This window comes from Mauremys mutica, chromosome 11 (genome assembly GCF_020497125.1).
Source record: "Mauremys mutica isolate MM-2020 ecotype Southern chromosome 11, ASM2049712v1, whole genome shotgun sequence".
NCBI classification, from domain to species: Eukaryota; Metazoa; Chordata; order Testudines; family Geoemydidae; genus Mauremys; species Mauremys mutica.
The window spans coordinates 18,724,061-18,744,339 of record NC_059082.1 but is presented as its reverse complement, the minus strand read 5'-3'; the positions used below and the strand labels follow the sequence as shown (position 1 = coordinate 18,744,339).

Sequence of the window (20,279 nt, the reverse complement as noted above, 5' to 3'; positions counted from 1 at the left end):
TGAAGGAGGACAGAGCTGCCTGCAGCCAACTGAAGATTCACAGCCCAGATTGGAGGGGGTGACTTTGGAAGGAGCCATCATGGAACCAGGGGAGTACAGAGAGAGAGGTGAGTGAGGCAGATCTTCCTGCGGACCTCTCCAGGCTATCAAAATGTGTGGGGGGGAGGGGAGGCATTTGCTTGCTGGGAGAAAATCTGTTGTGGGGCTGGGAGTGGAGCATGGCAGTCCAAGTGGGTTTAGGGTGACCCAATTTTATAGGGACAGCCCCGATTTTTGGGTCTTTTTCTTATATAGGCTCCTATTACCCCCTCACCCCCGTCCCGATTTTTCACACTTGCTGTCTGGTCACCCTAGGTGGGTTCTGCACACTGAAGTGAACTTACACACCCATACCCATGCAGGCTGACACTGTGCACTCAGGTTAACGGGAGTTAACATTGTAAAGCAGCAGGAGAGAGATTGGGTGGAATATCCCTCCAAAGATGAGTTTCAGAGGATGGCTCTGATGTCAGTTCATTTCCTTGCCATTATAAATAAAATACTACAGCAGCCTACGGCAATGGTCTGTAGCCCCGCAGTCTAGAATAACCTTATGGGAGAGGGTTGTGTTATGTACCATGGACCAACTGCCAGCCTGATCGACACCCCATGAAACCCTGCTGATGTCAGCGTGGTTGCAGAGGTGTAAATCAAGGCACAGCTCAGGCCCATTAGAACATGTCATATAGTTTAAAAGTTAGGCACACTCCATGGCTGACTCAGGAAGGGGAGAGTGTCTAGCAAGTGGAGAAGGAGCCCAGAGCCGTGATTGCATTCAGGGAGTGACGGGATAGTCCCTGACTAGCACGGAGAGAGAGAGGACTATGAAAGGTTTGAGCATGATCTTTATTTCTCTGAAACACACCATTTCAGCCAATTTCAGTTGAGGTTGAGACTATCTGAATATCCATCAGTGATTAGACACTGCGCCAAGTTACAAGGCGCTTGAGAAATACCGTCTGATACTTAACACCGACATAGCTCTCTTCATCTGTGATCTCAGAGCTTTTTACACACATGCTACAAAGGGCTCTAGGCCACTTTACGAATGGGACATGGAAGCACAGAGAAGTTAAATGTCTGACCCATTGACAGAAAGAGCCAGTTCAGAGCTGGGACCAGAACCCAGGTCTCCTGGCTCTGGGCTCCCTGCCTTTTCCAGAGAAAAGGCTGTTTTCCTTCATGAGGAATATTCAGAAACCCTTTGCCTTTGAGAGGCTGTTTCACAAATGCATCTCAGCTGTGGTGTGCACAGTGTGTTCTTAGGGGAACAGGAGAGTACAGGTCCACAAGGCTGTTATAAACTGAGTGTAGTAATTGAAACTACTACCATGGAATCTGGTGCTCTTTTATTATATGGGCAACGAAACAAGTATATTGCTAAGCAAATGCCATCAAGGGAGGTTCTTCTTGGGGACAGAGAGAGTCTTAAGCAAACTCTCAAGGCACTAGCCAAAGTCAGCTTCTGAGGAGAGATGCATTTTTAACTAAATTCTAACAATCTGTACTGGAAACCCTGGGGCTACTGTAAAATGGTCACTGAAGAGAAGCAACTGCCAAGCACAGGGGTCCTTAGTGTAGGTTTCAATGTAGTTGGCATGTTAAGCATTTTACGGACATCAGTGGATTTCCTTTGTCTTCCTGACCTGCTCTTGAGTTAGGGGGTTGAGACCAAGGCACTTTAGAGTTTCCAGCCACTATTCAAGGGAGGACGCATGCCACTGTACCGTTGAAAGCCAAAGTCCATCACTCAGGATTTGCTGTCACTGGGTCACTCCCAAGAGACGTGTGAGATACAGTACAAGAAGCAGCTGACTTACAGGGGGAAAACATGGCTCTTTTAATGTACTCAGTTAAGTTTTCCAAGCCTTGATGGCTCTGGAGTGTCCACTGTATTCAGTACTGCAGCTATTCATTGAGCAGTTTGATAACTGAGCCCTATCAAATGCAAAGACTGTGTGTGAATTGCTATGTGCTGTTGTTCCTATGGCCTGACTTCAAAGGGCACATCCTGCCTCTTCCAGGGAAAGAAATGGTGGATTACATTTGCCAGTATCTGAGCAACGTGAGAGAGAGACGGGTGACTCCAGATGTGCAGCCTGGTTACATGAGAGCCCAGCTGCCAGACAGTGCCCCTGTAGAGCCAGACAGCTGGGACAACATCTTCAGAGACATTGAGAAGATTATCATGCCTGGGGTAAGAACTAGAGTAGAACCGGACGCAGGAAAGTGTCATTACCATCCAGTGTGAACATCTGCACCCTGGAAATGAGTAGTTCATAGTGAACTCTACTTAATTAACTAGCACAGGCATTCTAACAGGGGAGAAGATCCATGGGATTGCAGTTCAATAATGGTGAAATCAATAAGTTGCAGCGAACTCCATAAAATACAATTATAAGCCTCCCTGAATAATCTGATGTAAAATAAAGTTACTGTAATGGATGGTTGCCATAGGACCATTATTTCCTGTTTGAAAATGTATGGCTGTATGTTTAAGTTAGATAAACTCCAAACTAAGCCAGAAGTATTTATCTAGTTACTGCATATTACTATCTTTTGACAATGCTCTTTTGCTGTTAATGTTGAAACTTGCTGTTATCAGATCTTCAGCCTGGATTGGTGAGCCTTTCCCACCACACTGTTTTAATTTGTCTGGCTGGTTCAGAGTTCTCTGACATTGTTCTGGGCATAATTTCTCTGCATCCTCTGATCTAGGTTGTCCACTGGCAGAGTCCACATATGCACGCCTACTTTCCAGCTCTTACCTCCTGGCCTTCCCTGCTGGGGGACATGCTGGCTGATGCTATTAACTGTTTGGGATTCACATGGGTAAATAATGTTGGTTTTATATAGTTTTGAAATGCTGTTCCTTGGTCTGTGTTATGCAGAAGTCCAGACCAGATGATCATAATGGTGTGTTTTGGCTTTAAAATCTATGAATCAATAAATTAATGTATTTACTTCAAACCATTTTAAGCTGTTTGCACAACTAAAATATAAAACTGCTTTAAAAAAATAGAATCTCCAATTTTTAGATGTCATAATTTCAGTGAATGGCAGCAAGAGCAAGGATGATACACCAGTAAGGGCTTGTGCGCATATAAAGTTGTTCCTGATTTACCTGTTCCTAAATGACTTGTGTGGATACTCTTAATCTGGAACAAGAGTAGGGTTGCCAATTTTGGTTGGACGTATTCCTGGAGGTTTCATCACATGACAATCTTTAATTAAATATTAATCTTTAATTCCTGGAGACTCCAGGACAACCCTGGAGGGTTGGCAACCCTAGAAGCCTTGTGCTTATTTAGTTTAACCCAGCCGGGGCTAAGCTAAACTACCTTAATGTGTGCTAACCTGCAAGTACAGACAAGCCCTAAGAGGCAAAATGACAAAAATCAACCATTAGGAAGGAACCTGATCTCTTTGCTCTTGGTATGGAAGTAGCACAGCAACCTCTAGTAACAGTCCCTGTCAATTCCCTTGGGCTTATGTTGGTTTAGACGAGGTCAGTGAGAGTTTGGAGATCACCCTTTCTCAGCATGCAGGCTCACGTTGCAAAAGTGGTCAAAAGTTATTGTGTGTATTGCAGTAGTGATGAAATCAGGGGTCGGCAGCCTTTCAGAAGTGCTGTGCCGAGTCTTCATTTATTCACTCTAAATTTTAACATTTTTAGAAGGTCTCCTTCTCTAAGTCTACAATTTGTAACTAAACTATTGTTGTATGTAAAGTAAATAAGGTTTTAAAAATGTTTAAGAAGCTTCATTTAAAATTAAATTAAAATGCAGAGACCCCCGGACCGGTGGCCAGGACCTGGGTAGTGTGAATGCCACTGAAAATCAGCTCATGTGCCGCCTTTGGCATGTGTGCCATAGGTTGCCTACCCCTGTGCTAGATGCTGTCCAATGCGCTTGCAATCTGAATAGACAAGACAGACCAAGGATGGGAGACAGGAAATGTTATTAAACATATTTTACAGATGAGGAACTTGCCTAAGGTCACAGAGGAAGTCCCTGGCAGACTTGGAATTGAATCCAGATCTCCTGAGTCCCAGCCTAGTGCCTTAACCATAGTCCATTGCTTCTCTCTCAGAAGTGCCAGTAACAACTTTGGGATATATGGGATATCCTCCCATTTTTCTTGGACATGAATGTCAGCACAGTAATCCATGGCTTTTCAAATCCAAACTAGTCAACTGCAATGGATATTTTAAAAACTGTAGTATTGTCACTTAAGGAAAACATAGGGTATGAGGTTTACTATCAGAGGGTTACTATCAGAGGGATTAAAACATGACTGAGTCTATTTGTTCCAATTTCTAGGCCTCCAGTCCAGCCTGTACAGAACTGGAAATGAATGTAATGGATTGGCTGGCAAAAATGCTGGGCCTTCCAGATACGTTCTTGCACCATCACCCAGACAGCCAGGGAGGAGGAGTATTACAGGTAGGAGAGCTCAGTGGGTGTTCTGCAGAATTGATTTGCACACTTCAGAATGGCTATTCCTTTGCTCAAACAAAACTCCCTTTAGAAGTTAGTGGAAGTTTTTACCTGAGGTAAAGTTTCCAGGAGTCCTGTGTCCAATTCTGGGTACCACATTTTAGGAAAGATGTGGATAAACTGGAGAGAGTCCGAGGAAAGCAACAAAAGTGATAAAAAGTTTAGAAAACCTGACCTATGGGGAAAGGTTAAAAAAAAAAAAGTCTAGTTTAGTCTTAACAAAAGAAGACTGAGAGGGAACTTAACAGTCTTCAAATATGTTAAGGGCTGTTATAAAGAAGATAGTGATCAGTTGTTCTCCGTGTCCATTGAAGGTAGGACCAAAGGCAATGGGTTTAATCTGCAGCAAGGGATATTTAGGGTATATAATAGGAGAAACGTTTTAACTCTAAATGTGGTTACATTCTGTAATTTTAAAATCCAATTTTTATGTAGCACCATTGCACGATGGGTCCCTGAGTTACGATATCGGAGTTATTTCTCTTTGGACCTGTGTTATTGCTAAATGAGGCCAACATAACTTTTCCTGATTTCTTCATTTCACATCATCCTTGTATGCTCCAAAATTATGTGAAACTACCTGTGGATAGTGGACACTTCTCTAGCAACCTTTCTTCATGCCAGTAACCCTGCCCCATTTACTTCAAGTCCTGGGTACTTTGAATGTGTAAGAATTGCAAGAATTGGGGGGAGGGATAGCTCAGTGGTTTGAGCATTGGCCTGCTAAACCCAGGATTGTGAGTTCAATCCTTGAGGAGGCCACTTAGGGATCTGGGGCAAAAATTGGTCCTGCTAGTGAAGGCAGGGGGCTGGACTCGATGACCTTTCAAGGTCCCTTCCAGTTCTAGGAGATTGGTATATCTCCAATTATTATTATTTATTATTTAAGATCAGGCCCTGCATTTTTTAACTGTTTCCATAAGCCCTCCTCCAATGCCCACTGAAGTCAATGGAAAAACTTCCACTGACTTCAGTGGGCCTTGCTCCAGGCCCATAATTTCTGTGGATTATACTATTTTATAGCCAAAAGAAAATGTACAATACTTTGTTCTTGTTAATGCTCTCCTGCTCGTTCAAAGCACACAGCATTCAAAATGCATCACTTTCTGCTGCTGGTCCACAGAGACCAGCAGCACAATGGAGAAAATAAGTGGGGTTCCATTGCACGTGAAATAACTTGTGGCAGAAATAAAGTAGTGGGTGGGTAAGATGATTGCTTTAGTGACTAGCAAATCCATGCCAAACTAGCAAGAAAGGAGGAAAACACTTCTGGATATTCTGCAATTAATAAGCAGCTGTTTCTTTGCAGAGCACTGTTAGTGAATCAACTTTGATTGCTCTGCTAGCAGCGAGAAAAAACAAAATTCTGGAAATGAAGGTTTTGGAGCCAGATACTGATGAGTCCACACTGAACTCTCGTCTTGTTGCTTATGCATCTGATCAGGTAGGTTCCCACTGTTATGCATAAACAAATTAGCTCCTGTGTTATCAGACTGAATAATAACACTTTTTTTTCAATTTTATATCAGTAGTCAAAGTACTGTGCTGCTGTGAATGAACCCTGAGGTGGGTGGTGGTGTTTCCGTTTTACAGAGGGGAAGCTTTTACAACAAAGTGAAATGCCTTTCTTAAGGTCATAGTGGCACTAAGAGATCCCCATTCACCTGACTCCCACTACTGCGTTTAGCCCTTCTTCCTTCCCACTATTGGCCAAACCTCCCATGTGCTCCATCCAGAGCACAGCACCTGAGAGATCATCTGTTTCCTCAGAACATACATATTGCCATAGAATAGATGCTGGAGCTGGATCTCCCTCACTATAAATGAGAGAGATGTTCTTGGTAAGGGCCCCTTGTTTTTGGAACTTTCTCTTCTCCCTTGGTTCATCTGTGCCCAGATTTGCTATCCTCTCAGGCACACTGTAAAGCCCATTTCTGTTCTCTCCTTCCGACGTCTCCAGAGGAGGGAATAGAGTGAGGGAGCTGTATTTCTAGGCAGCACTTTCTGTTCTTTTAGGCTCATTCCTCAGTAGAAAAGGCTGGTTTAATTGCTCTTGTGAAGATGAAATTTCTGCCTGTGGATGAGAACTTTGCCCTCCGAGGCGAAGCCCTGAAGAAAGTCATCGAAGACGACAGAAAGCAAGGCCTAGTGCCTGTCTTTGTAAGTTCTGCTTTCGGGTACTGACATATTGGTGTATTACTATTGTCCATGTAAAAATGTGTCTGAATCACTTTGCTACTATGGTAACAATAATGAATTCAAGGTAGAAATACATGTGAATAATTTACACTTTGGTCTATTCAAATAAGAAGGTGCAATTTCCATTCTGACTGAATTCTTAGTTCTGATTAGTTCTTGAATGGGTGGGTCAAAAAAAAGCTTATTTAAATATCCCATCTTGACAAGTCTTTGTTTTCTTCCAGGTTTGTGCGACGTTGGGTACAACTGGTGTCTGTGCTTTTGACAGTCTATCAGAGCTGGGTCCAATTTGTAAGCATCTCTTTAACCATAAGATTATATACAGGCAGTAAAGGGAGGCAAGTGTGGGATGTTTTGTGGAGCCAAGAGCAAACAGGAAGCCACTATCCAGCTGACCTTTTAGGGCCTGATCCAAAGACCTTTGGAGTCAATGGGAATCTCTCCATTAATGTCTGCAATGTTTGAATTAAGCCATTAAAATATGTCCTGTTCAAAATGCATGAAATTCACCCACTAGCAGAGGTTCCATGGATGTCCCACTCCGGAAGAGGTTTTGAAAGTAGGGGCTGGCAGGACATCACTGTGGCCACTAGGTCTATGCTTCAAAGGAGTGGGAAGTGATTGTGGATCCTACTCCAACCCAGGTTCTGATTAGTGGGTGCAGAGAGACTGGTGCGCTGCTGCTTACATTGCCATTGGTTGGGTGGAGATTCCATTCTGCTGGGATCCCCCGACTCTGGCTTTATGGTGGGGATGTGATGAGGAATTTCACTCACTATCAGTACAGATGACAGGAGCTCAAACTTTAAGAGGCTGCCTTACAGAGTGGGGAGGATTAGCCAAGGTTCTGTTGTGGAGAAGAGATCGGCTCATCCAGATCCAATCTTTTCCAGTGGATTTAGGTGATGCAGAAACATCTTTGAGATGGACTGGTCTGTCTTGCTTCCAAACTCTTTTCTCTTGTGTCCTAAACAAAATGTAAGCCTACTTCTCCAGAATGGAGAAGCTACATGTTAATTTACTGAGCCACCATGACCCCATGCACACTTTCTATTTCTCCAGGTGCCGCTGAGGGACTCTGGCTTCATATTGATGCTGCCTATGCAGGAACCGCATTTCTCTGCCCTGAATTTCGATTATTTTTGAATGGCATAGAATATGCAGATTCTTTTACTTTCAATCCTTCCAAATGGATGATGGTTCACTTTGACTGTACTGCATTCTGGTGAGTAGAGAAAAACAAGCAAAGGGAAGTAACACTCGAAGTACAACATACAAATTGCAAGGTCTTCCTCTGAGGAATTTTTTTACTAAGCACAATTCATTCTACTATTGATAGGGTCAAAGACAAATACAAATTACAGCAAACCTTCAGTGTTAATCCCATCTACCTCAGACATGCCAATTCAGGGGCTGCTACTGATTTCATGGTAAGTAGCTATCTGAACCAATACTTTACATTTCCTACAGAATGTTTGAACAGAAATTGCCAGATTCCTAATACTCCTGGAGCTTGTTTCATGTGATGATAAGAATATCTCTAATGCAGAATATAGAAGCAATCATAGTGAAGTGTAAATACAGTTTAAATAGGGGAGCATAGCATGAGCTCTGGCAGTAAATCTGCATTGAGAGTAAAATTGCACAGAAACTCTTCTAGATCAAATATAGAAGCTAGAAGTGATAAATATAGACGCTAGTTAGGTTAATTGAGCAAACAACTCTTGGATATTACAATCTTCTGTTGCCCTGGACACTTTTTGTCTGTGTGTACTGAGATATTGAGCCAGATTCTCAGTTGATGTAAATCAGTAAAGCTCAATTAACTTAATTGGAGCTACATTAAGTGACATCAGCTGAGGATCTAGCCCACTGCCTCAGCCAGAAAAAGGTCACTTCCGTGTAATTTATTGTCAGAACAGTCCCAGACAATGGGGTTTTTACATGTTTGCGGGGCTTATTCCTACTCTAACCTACAACAATTAAACAATGGAAATTCCTTGATTTGAAACAGCAGTAAAATAATAAAATAAATTAAAACTTCATTGGGCTTTAAATGCAGCTGCTGGTGGTGGTGGAGAGCTAAGAAGCAAATCATTTCAGAGCTAGCTAACTAAAACTGAATACCGTGTTACAAAATAATATTCTATAAGACCAGTGTTTCAGCTATGTGGTCATGAAGGTCCTGAAAAAGGCAATTGTTTTCTTTCTTGGTATGGTATAGTTTATTTCTTTAATTAGCATACATTGCTCCCTCTGGTGGTTAATTTGGAGGCATGTAGTTTTGTGGATTCTTTAATACAGTTTCTTTTCTTTTAAATATAGTCTGGTACACTGTAATATCTGAGTGCAGTAGCCAAAATATAATGGTTTTTCAGAACACCTGGGAAAATAACTACACAGAATCTTCCTTTAATGACTGTTTGTTATGCCAATTTCCACAGTCTTTTTTAATCAGGTCAAACTCCTTGTCTGAGTAAGGATCACTCACCTGAGAAGAGGGGTACAGGACCACACTCTATTATGCTGAAGTGGGACTCTCTTTAAAATTGTTTTTTATTTCAGCTTGTTGATGTGCCGTTGTTTTGTTCACAGCACTGGCAAATTCCACTGAGTCGTCGGTTTCGCTCTTTGAAGCTCTGGTTTGTGATTCGTTCCTTTGGGGTGAAAAAGCTTCAAGCCCACGTCAGACATGTATGTGAATTAACAGGACAAGTGTTAACATATTGATACTGCTTTTCAGCATCTGAGTCCATTAAACACAGCTGTGAGGCTGGGTAGCAGAGATCCTCTCGCACATGAAGTTTGTGTATATCCAAATGCTATTGAAAAATGTATGCTGCTTTTAGCCTGTTAGAGGTCTTGACTCTGTAGTTCCTAGGGAGGCAAAATTCTCATTGGATTTGCTAGGAGTTTTGCCTAAATAGGGTCACAGGATGGGACATACAGACAAAATATTTTTTTCAATCCTCCACAAACACAAAGACTCTCCATGGGGAGGGGGGTGAGTTATGAAGAGGCCAGGTAAGCGGATCCAACACCCCTCTGCACTCCACAAAGCAGGACTCTACAGAGGCTTTCTTTGGAACAATGTGGGGATAGTTCTGGAAATAGGCAAGGGTCAGTGTGTCTACAACTAGGCAAATCCACAGGCCTAAACCCCTGAGTGTAAGTACAGGAAGACACAGTATGATACAGCATCAGGTGTGGAGTGTCTCTACTGGTGATCCACAACCCAGAAGCATGGGGACAGATTCCATTCTCCAGTGTTTCTCCAGAAAACCCCAGCCAAGCCCAGTCATTCTAGTTTTGTACAGATATCAAGAGTTCATCTGTAAGGGTCTGATTCACAACCCATCAAAGTCACCGTCTTTCCATTGACTTCAGTGGGTTGTGGATCAGGCGGTGAATGATCAGGACAGATATGTTGGCAACTGGATGAAATCTTTATTACATTGCAAAGCTGAGGACCTCAGTGTTTTGGCATTTGGTGTGTGAGGTGGTGGTTGGGGAAGGTAGTTGACTTTATTTATCTACTTAATTTTGCATCTTATGTGTTGTTTGTCATTCATGAGAAATAACCACTTTAAAAAAAACATTTTAAATTACAGGGCACTGAGATGGCCAAATACTTTGAATCTTTGGTCAGAAGTGATCCCCTCTTTGAAATTCCTGCCAAGAGACACCTCGGATTGGTTGTATTTCATTTAAAGGTAAAGATGATGATTATTTGTATTAATTTTGGAATGAATCAGCAGTAGCCAGCGTCATGTCTTCCAGCTTGATTGCTATGGGTAAGGGTTATATGAAGGAATGTAACAAGATCACTAGCAATTGTTACAGACTGTTGTAGATCTCTAATATGCAAAGTCCACTGTAATATACATTTCTTCTTATATATTTTTAAAACAGGGTCCTAACTGGTTGACAGAAAAGGTCTTGAAAGAACTGAGTAAATCTGGCCGCCTCTTCCTCATTCCAGCTACCATTCATGACAAGTTCATCATCCGCTTTACTGTAACGTCTCAGTTCACAACCAGAGAGGACATTCTGCGAGACTGGCACATCATCCAACAAACTGCAGCCCAAATCATTAACCAGCATTACATGCTGCATCCCAGCAACTCTGCTGTTGGGGCCAAAATCCCCAACATAATAAGTAACCCCAGTCCTATTGCAGATAATGGTACTTCTCCATTTCACACGGAGGTAGGCGAACACAAAGCGCCTTCCAGAAAGATAATAGTGCAGCCTAAAAAGGTAGCAGTCAGTCCCACTACATGTGTGGTCAGCCAACACCTGGAAGCCCAAGTGGATCCTCTGGATGACTGCTTTCCAGAAGATGTCACCCAACATAAGTTATCCTCTTTCCTCTTCAGCTACTTATCTGTACAAGACAAGAAAAAGACAGCCCGCTCCCTCAGCTGCAATAGCGTGCCAACCATCGGCCACCCAAAGGCAGCAGCCTCTGAGAAAAATGGCTCTCACCCCGGTGATAAAATCCTTTCCAAGCTGCCCAAAGAGGTGATGATGCTCAAAAAAAGTGCCTTCAGAAAACTGATCAAGTTCTACAGCGTCCCTAGCTTTCCCGAATGCAGCATTCAGTGTGGCATTCAGCTGCCTTGCTGTCCTCTGCAAGCAATTGTTTAACAGGAGAAACAGATTGGCCTCCCCAGGTGGAAGAGAACCAAAGTTGGCTTATTCATATGCAATATTACCTGCTACCATGTTTGATAGAGAAACAATGTGAATGATCATTAAGAAAAGTCCTGTGCTTGTACCAAAGCAAAACAAAGTGTGTATTTATTGATTAAAATGACAAATAAACCTCTTAAACTTGTTCTGTGAAGCTCCTCCTTCCACACTGTGGTGGGGTTTGAATTAGATTTTGGATTGTTAATTTCTGCTTTGCCAGAAGGCTGTTCCTAGCTAGCAGTCTGGATTCGTTGCTGATTTAAACGAGGAGCAATCCCACTGGCTTCAATGGGAATGCACGGGGTGTAGCTCAGCTCTGAATTTGGACCATTTATTCCAGTGGCTTGATTTTGATTGAAAAGTTCTTGGGACTGGTTCACACCTGTGGGAGCAAGGGATGCTAACAGCTTCTCCACACTGTGCCAGAGAGAGGAGTTCACTCATGCTGCCCTTCCCAGGAGGGGCTGCCAGACAAAGGCAGCTTCAAGTCAGGGAGGGCTTTGCAGGAGCTCTGCCTGCATATCTATTCAATTAGTTATTGGCCCTCACGGTAGTCGGGGTGGTGGGCAGCCTACACCATTGCAAACCCTGCTTCAGGCAAATTTACCACTGCTGGGCACCTGGAACATGTGCCAGCACAACCCAGGAAGGAACTCTGGCTCAGTAACAGAGCCAGCATTAGGCATAAGTAGAGCCCTGCCAATCCGTGGATATCTGGTTTATATCCACAGATATCCACATCCAGATATGGGTATCCACAGATCATTTTTGCGGAGTGCAGTTCAGATGCAGATACAAATTCTGTTTCCATACAGGGCTCTAGGCATAAGCAGACTAAGCAATTGCTTAGGACCCTGAGCAGCTCAAGCGGGCCCCCTATTAATTATTAGTGTGTGTTGTGTGTGGGGAGGGGATGGGGCAAGAATATTCCTGCATAAGGGCTCCCAATGAGCTAGCACCAGCTCCGGCCAGTAAAACCACATTTTGCCTGAGTTGCACCCATGCAGCACCAGTGGAGGCGAACCTCCCCGCATCCCCCTCCTCCCCCCCCCGCGGGGGTAAATTGGGCTGTACAGATATAAACAAGGGCAGAGTTTGGCCTATTAATCCTGTACAGTGTTTCTCTCATACTGTTTGCCTGGCTTTTTAACCCTAGCAGAACCTAACCCATCCCAAGAACATGTTTGATTATGGAGACACTAGCCTTCCACACAGCCCTATTAATGCCCCACTGTAACTCTGGCAAGGAAAATTCTTGTGAATTATTATAAAAATCAGTCCTTTTTAGCACATTTATTATTCGGTGCATTAAAAATACTTTAAAGTGAGAACATCTCTGCTACAATGAAGAAAAACTAATGAGAGCATCTAATCCAAGGTTCTGAGAGCAGATAAGACAGTAATCTTAGGCCTGATCCACACACACTTCGTGTACCTGTATAGTAATGTTGGTTAGGGGTGTGATTTTTTTTAACTGATACAGTCATACCAGTAAACACCTTAATGTAGACACAGTTATACTGGTATAAAGGTTCCTTGTGCCGGTATAGTTTATTCCCCTTCCTGTACTGGAATAAACTATACTGGTATAAGTACATTTATTCTGGTATAATTGCCGCCACACTGGGGGGTGGGGTGGCGGGGGAAAGGTTGTACTGCTTTAGTTAGTGGTATAGTTGGCGTGTACAAAGGCCATGTGTGGTCCGCTCTTCACTCCAGGTGAAATCAGTTGACAATGTGGTGTGGCTCAAGGGTAACACGACTTGAACTGCTTCAGAACTAAAATCCTGAAAGTGAATTACCTGGAGTCATAATGATTTATAGTGACTTCAGTATATTGGCAAAAAGCCTAACAAGGGACCCAGTTCTCTGAGGTGTGTCTGCAGAGATTGAGTGGCATATGGACACACAAACCTAAAAACCCAGCCCCACAGCATTCTGATTTATTATTTCTACAGCACCACAGAGTCATTCACGGCGCTATATGACAATCGAAGACAGGTCCCTGCTCTAAAAGAGCTTACAATCTACATACATAACACAAGTCAGAGCACAAGTTGATTGTGATTTGCCTAATAAGCTGTGTATGTGCCTTGCTAATTCTGAATTTCCTCTCCTGTTCCGTTTTGAGGCCCTGACTCAGGAAAGCATTTGAGTACAAGATTGCGCACAAGAACAAGAATGATGGTGCGCTGGGGCATGGAGGCTGTTCCAGGCACAAAGGGCAGTGTGAGAGAGGCACAGAAGAACCAGTGGAGGCAGGGAGCAATATGGTGATGGGAGTGGACAGTGTTGGGTTCGAGAGGGGAAGAGGAAGGAGCAGCCAGCCTGAGATGTAAGTGGAGGCAGAGTTGTTGTGTATCCTGGGTGAAGGTGGGGAGTGTGAAGGTTAACACACAGACCACACGGAAAAAGAAAAGTAGTTTTATGTAGATTGTGTCACTATTAAAACATCTCCATCACACAGAATTTCGGATAGAGGCACTTGGTAACAGTTATCAACTCACCAAAATGGCTTTTTGGACTTTTAAACGCACTAACGTGTTTTGAAAACTGAATATTCTAGACCAGTGATTTTTTGGACACACTCATAGTTTTAGGCTATTGTTATTTATAGCGTTATAAATGTCCTGTGTCATCGGCACATACATCTTTTCTTTGTCATCCAGGAAATACATGCCATCCCTGATGACTGCTGGGTTGAAGCCCTCCTCCACTAATTGCACTTTACGGTGTTTAAAAGTTGCTGTGATCTCAATAGCATCCTAGAAAAAACAAAAAGGATACTCTGACATTGACAAGCAACCAACAGTGGGTGCTATCTTTAAAGCAGTAAAAGTCAAATCATTCAGAAGAAAACTGTCTTGCATTTTCTCCAAGTGCAATGGTTACATGAAGAAAAATGTAAATCCTATCTCCAGTGGTATAGACATTTAATATCTTTGAGATGTGGAACTCAGTTTTGATGCAGCTCTGTAGCCTCATAGCTAGGAGTCAGAGACAAGCTAACAAAAATGTACAAGTACCTAAATTTACCCAAGAATTATTTCTGCAGGTTTCAGCATGTGTGCCACACAAGGCCTTCTGCACTGCCCTCCATCCTGAACAGATCTCTATGGCCTTCAGCAACGAGGCCAGGAGACTCATGTGAGCATACTCATGCATGTTCCATCTGTAACTTAATGAGAGACTATTGTTTCAGGGCCTGATATAGCAAAGCACTTAAGCACGTGCTTAAAGTTAAGCCTTAAATTTAAGCATGTGCTTAAATGCTTTGCTGAATCAGGGCCTTACTAATGTCTATTAAAGAGATGGTGTGACAGGGTCTATAGCTTCTTTCAGGCCACAAAGGGTGCCTTGCAGCCATAACATCCCCCCATCCTAAGATCTTGAGCATCTGGGCTCCAGCACAAAGTGGCCTCCCGGAACCAGAGTGAAGCCAGCGGAAGGCTGGCTCCAAGGGAATCCTTCCTGGAGAGCAGGGAAGCTAAAACAAATCCGCTGGCTTCCCAATGAGGCCTGGTGCAGTTAGGACCCTGTTCTGAGTTTAAGAGAAGTGGGGTGTGAAAAGGGCAGGATTTCACTCAGAAAAGGAAGGAGAGGGAAATCTCTACAGGAGGTTAGGTAAGTCTCTGGGGGTTGCGTTGTGGATGGCAAAGCTCAGTATAGTTTGCCTCATGTGATTATTCGCATAGCTACCCAAAGACAGAGGCTGGATTAAATAGTTTGGGATGTTAATATCTCTGTCTTTCTTCTGATGAACCATCCCAGTAAGTACATGGTCTTCTTAAGGGGAGAATTCTTTTATTTGTAATAAATAGATACATACAATCAAATTACCCTCAGGATTGGCTTCCTCAGTTTAGCTTAAACATTATTTTTCACCATGAATAATATAGAAAAGGAAGCCTGAGGTTGTTTGTTCATCAGTGTATTAAAATGTAGAAGTGTCAGGGGCCCCTAGCCTGCCGTGCTCCAGGTGGGTGGATCCCTATGTCTGCAAGAGCAGTTTGCAGACCAGCACAGCCTAAGTTTGAAACTTAGCTCCCTTCGCTGTGTTAAGGGTACGTAAGAGGAAGTCTGTATGTTTCCACTGAGAGACCTTTCTGGTTCATAGGGACACGTGTGATACATTCAGACACATGACAGGCATCCTGCAGTCTCATGTGCTCACCCAGCTTTCTGGTTCCAGGCAGAATGGAAACATCATGGGCCTGATTCTCCTTTCTCAGTGGTGTAAAACAAGTGTAAACGAGGGAAGAAAGAGGACCCTAGAGTGCTGCCAGCATAATTATAAGTGTCTGAGATCCTCATAGAAACAAGGGAGAAGAGAATGCAGACAGACTAATGCCCTCTTTTTTTGCAGTGAGGCAGGAGACATGTAGGAAGGCTGCCTTACCTGAATCCTTACAAAGCGAGGTCTTGCATAATTCGGTAGGTAGTCCACAATGTGTCTGTATGTCTGCTCCCCATTAAATTCACAGCCCTCCTTTAGTCTAATGGATGCCATTCCTATTCTGCCTTCGTGACCTAGAGGAACAGTTATAGGCAAAAATAATGGTTGATAACTAAATTCCTGTTGTATAAATACCAACTTGTGTTTCTCAGCTATTTCATTATTTAAAGATCTCTAATGATGGGAACAATACATTTATAGAACTGAGGGAAACCCCAACCCTGTGCAGGATCCCCCACACCACTTTAACCCTTAGGCAGAAATTGCACTCAGGTGGGACTGAGTGAAATCTCAGAACTTGACTTTTAACATTGGGGTTAAGTTGTGCAGAGAGCTTCACATGGGTTTTATGCACGGGGTGAATTTGATCCCTAAGTAGAAGAAATATGAACTCTACTGTAAATTGCTGTAAAAAAAGAACCCGGCAACTGAGCACAAAGCATGTCTCATTTAAATCTATCCATCCTCTGTTTGCCAAAGCTGGGAATGGGCGACAGGGGATGGCTCACTTGATGATTACCAGTTCTGTTCATTCCCTCTGAAGCACTTGACCAGGGGCGGCTCTAGGCATTTTGCCACCCCAAGCATGGCAGGCAGGCTGCCTTCGGTGGCTTGCCTGCAGGAGGTCCGCCGAAGCCGCGGGACAAGCCCGCCCTCGCGGCGACCGGCAGAGCGCCCCCAGTGGCTTGCCGCCCCAAGCACGCGCTTGGCGTGCTGGGGCCTGGAGCCGCCCCTGCACTTGACACTGGCCACTGTCTGAAGACAGGATACTGGACTAGATGGACCAATGGTCTGATCCAATATGGCTGTTATGTTAATTGGTTCTGGTATTTCTGGCATATAAATGGTTCAGAAATGTACAAAATGGACCCTAATGTGGAATTGTTACAGATCCACAAATCTCCAGTGTTTTTCTGCCTCCCCATCTACCAAGAGTTCTGTTCAAGAGTTCTGTCCTTCTCTGCAACCCTTCAGTAGCCTCCTCCCTAGCCCTTCCGAAATCACTCAGGATACTTAATATACAGCAAATATTTTAACAACTAGGACAGGGAAGGAGGGGACAGAATGGTTTCAACAGGAGATCAGACCTGATATTTAAAATAAATTCCTACAGTCATTTTGTGACTAAATGGATGTTCAAACAGGGGCATTATGGAATTATTTTTAATCCATAAAATAATAGAAAACCTGCTAGACCTGATTTTCTCATGCACTGCTTACAGTAGGCCAAACTCTGGCAGGTCCTGACACCTGCAACTACCGCAAAAGTCAGTGTTTACATTATTAGAGAATATTTAGAATAAACGATACAAAGTGTTTAAAGCGTCAGCAGTTTAAGCCAAATTGCGTGAGGGTTACACTGGTTTCACACCCGATTCTTTTTGGATTTCATACTAACCTATATTTTCCACAGGTGAATCTTTCCCTCCAATCCTATTTTGTTGTTAATAGGTATTTAGAGCCAGCTTTTTTCAAGAGACTCCTATTCCCATTTAAGCACCAAAACAAGTGTCCAGATTTTTAAAATAATTCAGCATGTCAGGTACCGAGTTCCTTTGACAATCTGACCATAAGCATCACAATGGGAACTGCTGGGCGATGAATGTTTTTGAAAATCTGCCTTCTATTGGGTCCCTAAGTGGGAGCTGAGCCCTTCTGAAAGTCTGGTGTCAACCTAGAGTGCCAAGCACTCTAAAATCTGGCTCTTATTGTTTAAAAAGGAATTTAAGAGCCCATTCTGCTATCTGCTACACCAGTGTAAATCAATGTCTAGATTTACACTAGGGTAACCAAGTGGTAAATATGGCCCAGAATTCATTAATTGCTTTGCAGGATAAAATTTAAGCAAGGTATCACTTTAAACATGCTAAACATTATTCAGTTGTGCAAGCCGCTGATAAATGATAATCCCATGCTCTTTTGTCTCTATCTGGTGTCTAGTGCAGGGGTTGGCAACCTTTCAGAAGTGGGGTGCCGAGTCTTCATTTAGTCACTGTCATTTAAGGTTTCGCGTGCCAGTAGTACATTTTAACATTTTTAGAAGGTCTCTTTCTATAAGTCTATAATATATAACTAAGCTATTATTGTATGTAAAATAAATAAGGTTTTTAAATGTTTAAGAAGCTTCAGTTAAAATTAAATTAAAATGCAGAAACCCCCTGGACTGGGTGGCCAGGACCCAGGCAGTGCCACTGAAAATCAGCTCGTGTGCTGCGTTCGGCACGCGTGCCATAGGTTGCCTACCCCGGTCTAGTGGGTGTCAACAAGAAATACTGTAATTCTGGACATTCCTTCTGGATTTTTTGCTCAAACTCATACATCTTGGGTGAGGTTGGAGAGTAGGGTGACCAGATATCCCAATTTTATAGGGACAGTCCTGATTTTTGGGTCTTTTTCTTATATAGGCTCCTATTACCCCCACCCCACCCCCTGTCCTGATTTTTCACACTTGCTCTCTGATCACCCTAATGGAGAGGAATAAAATCCAGTCTCTCCTCATTCATCACCATCCAAAAGTGATGTGCATTTGAGTTCTGCATAAATCCAGATAACTGGGTATTTGTATCTGTTACATTCTTGATGTTTTCTTGCCTGAGATATTGATTGATGGGGGGGGGCGGGCGGGCGGGCAGACAAAACAGCATAAGGGGCTGATCTTTTCATGGTATTTCTATCACCCGGGAACACAAACACCATGGGGAAACTAGCCCGAGCAATACTACAATCTCATAAATACCCCACAAGCATACACCTATCCTATGGTTTTCTGTAGTAGCTTTGTAGCACTGTAAAAAGGACAAAGACATTTTCACAAACCAATGGAGCCCCATGAAGACACAGCTAATATCCCCACAAAAGGCTTTGCAGCTGGCAGTCATGTTAATGCTTGACATAGGGCTGTGTAGAGGCCCCATTATCCAGACAGAATGGGAAAGTGGAAGCTAAAGGCAGTGCAGAGCAAAAGAAAAAGATGTGAGTTTAGTGAGAGCAATGGGCATAGCCCATCATCGGAAGCATGGTTCTCTTCCTCCTTCCAGATCACCTGCTCAAAGAAGCCACCTGGCATTCAGATTTATTTACTCATATTATTGAAAGGTCTGGTTTGGCGCTTTCTATTTTTGCACCTGAACACGCTGGATTGGTTAGCTCTTCCCTGAGCTTCTGTATTTTATTTTGTGTGGTTAACCCCCAGGTGCATTAAGAGATGGAAATACAAATATTTGTAGCCTATAAAAACAAGTTTACGTGCAACAAAATCAACAACTGTATAATGCTGTGGTAAGCAGAGAACTGCTTTGAGCAATTACCGTTGCTTTCCCATAAGGCCAGTCAGTAATTGGATACTAACACCTCTTCTAGCTGGTTTTACAAGTCCAGTGGGAGTTAGGCTAGATTTCCCTCATCTCCGACAATGTAATCTGAGAAGAGGCTAAGGAACTCTGGACTATTCACATGGTTACTTGGCTTGTGAAATCTCTCCCATGGCAATTGTGTGTTTATCTCCATCTCAAAGGCAGGTGCAACAAAGATGATGATTTAAAGAGACAAACTCTAATTTTGCTTTAGTTGTTAATGGTGATATGCAAAGAAATCTTGGTTCTTTGTCCATTATGGTTTCTTTTGGATAAATACAAATGGCCTGAAATAGTTGTGGGTGGGCTAAGGGGTTCTGCTGGGTTTTGGTTTTTTTTTACCCTGGAAACATCAGGAATGTCCACTATGGTCAGCCCTGCTATGGCCAGAGGAATTACTGGATGTGTCAGAGATTGTATTGGGAGTTCTCATGCTTTCAGGAAATAGATCGGGGAGTGAAATCTTGAACAAAGACTTCCTAATTCCAAAGTGTTAATTAGCCATTGAAGCCACACACATCTGAAGAAGTGGTCATAGCCCACAAAAGCTTATGCTTTAATAAATGTGTTAGTCTTTAAGGTGCCGCAAGACTCCTCGTTGTTTTTGCTGAAACAGACTAACACAGCTACATCGTAGTGTATTCTAGGCTAGACTGGGCCTGAATTTCAAAGCAGGAAAAAAGCTCTTTCTGAAAAACCTTTTGGTCCTATCACCAAAAGCAAATATGGGCCCAAGGCTACCCTCCCCCCCTTTACAGGAGCCACAAAAACTACGACAGCAAATGTAAGACAAGTTACTGATTCTAAACTGACATTCTCTTTGTTTGCTTTAGGGTCCCCCAAAGTTTCACTGTGATCCCCCCACATGGATCATGCTGGGATCTACCATCACAAAGCCCTTTTCAGCAAGACCTGACAGATGGAGAAAGGTGTGCAAATCAGGTGAGCGACATTGCATGGCATATTGAGGGTATCTGAAATGTTTCTATTCTATTAAGTTATTAGATTACAAACCCATATGGGTAGGGACAGCATCTT

The 20,279-nt window shown here is 43.1% G+C and overlaps 2 protein-coding genes across 4 annotated transcripts in view; one reads left to right on the top strand and one right to left on the bottom strand.

Annotated features, from left to right (window-relative positions):
• Positions 1-11,555, top strand: HDC (histidine decarboxylase). 2 transcript variants are annotated; one of them, XM_044980174.1, is made up of 12 exons: positions 1-107; positions 2,064-2,236; positions 2,758-2,871; positions 4,362-4,484; positions 5,848-5,982; positions 6,555-6,698; positions 6,962-7,028; positions 7,800-7,962; positions 8,077-8,167; positions 9,333-9,431; positions 10,349-10,450; positions 10,650-11,555. In XM_044980174.1, exons 1-12 carry the CDS (start codon positions 80-82, stop codon positions 11,385-11,387), a joined length of 1,977 nt encoding a protein of 658 aa, XP_044836109.1. In that variant the 5' UTR covers positions 1-79; the 3' UTR covers positions 11,388-11,555. The 2 variants fall into 2 exon arrangements, with proteins under 2 accessions (XP_044836109.1, XP_044836110.1); XM_044980175.1 differs by lacking the exon at positions 9,333-9,431.
• Positions 11,556-13,360: 1,805 nt separating this feature from the next.
• The window catches only part of SLC27A2 (solute carrier family 27 member 2), a 30,572-nt gene continuing 23,653 nt past the window's right edge, over positions 13,361-20,279 (bottom strand). For both annotated transcript variants that reach the window (XM_044979020.1, XM_044979021.1), the window contains 2 exons: positions 15,832-15,962; positions 13,361-14,197 (listed from right to left, as the gene is read on the bottom strand). In XM_044979020.1, coding sequence (XP_044834955.1) covers positions 14,021-14,197; positions 15,832-15,962 — 308 coding nt within the window. In that variant the 3' untranslated portion in view covers positions 13,361-14,020. The remainder of the gene's footprint in view (positions 14,198-15,831; positions 15,963-20,279) is intronic.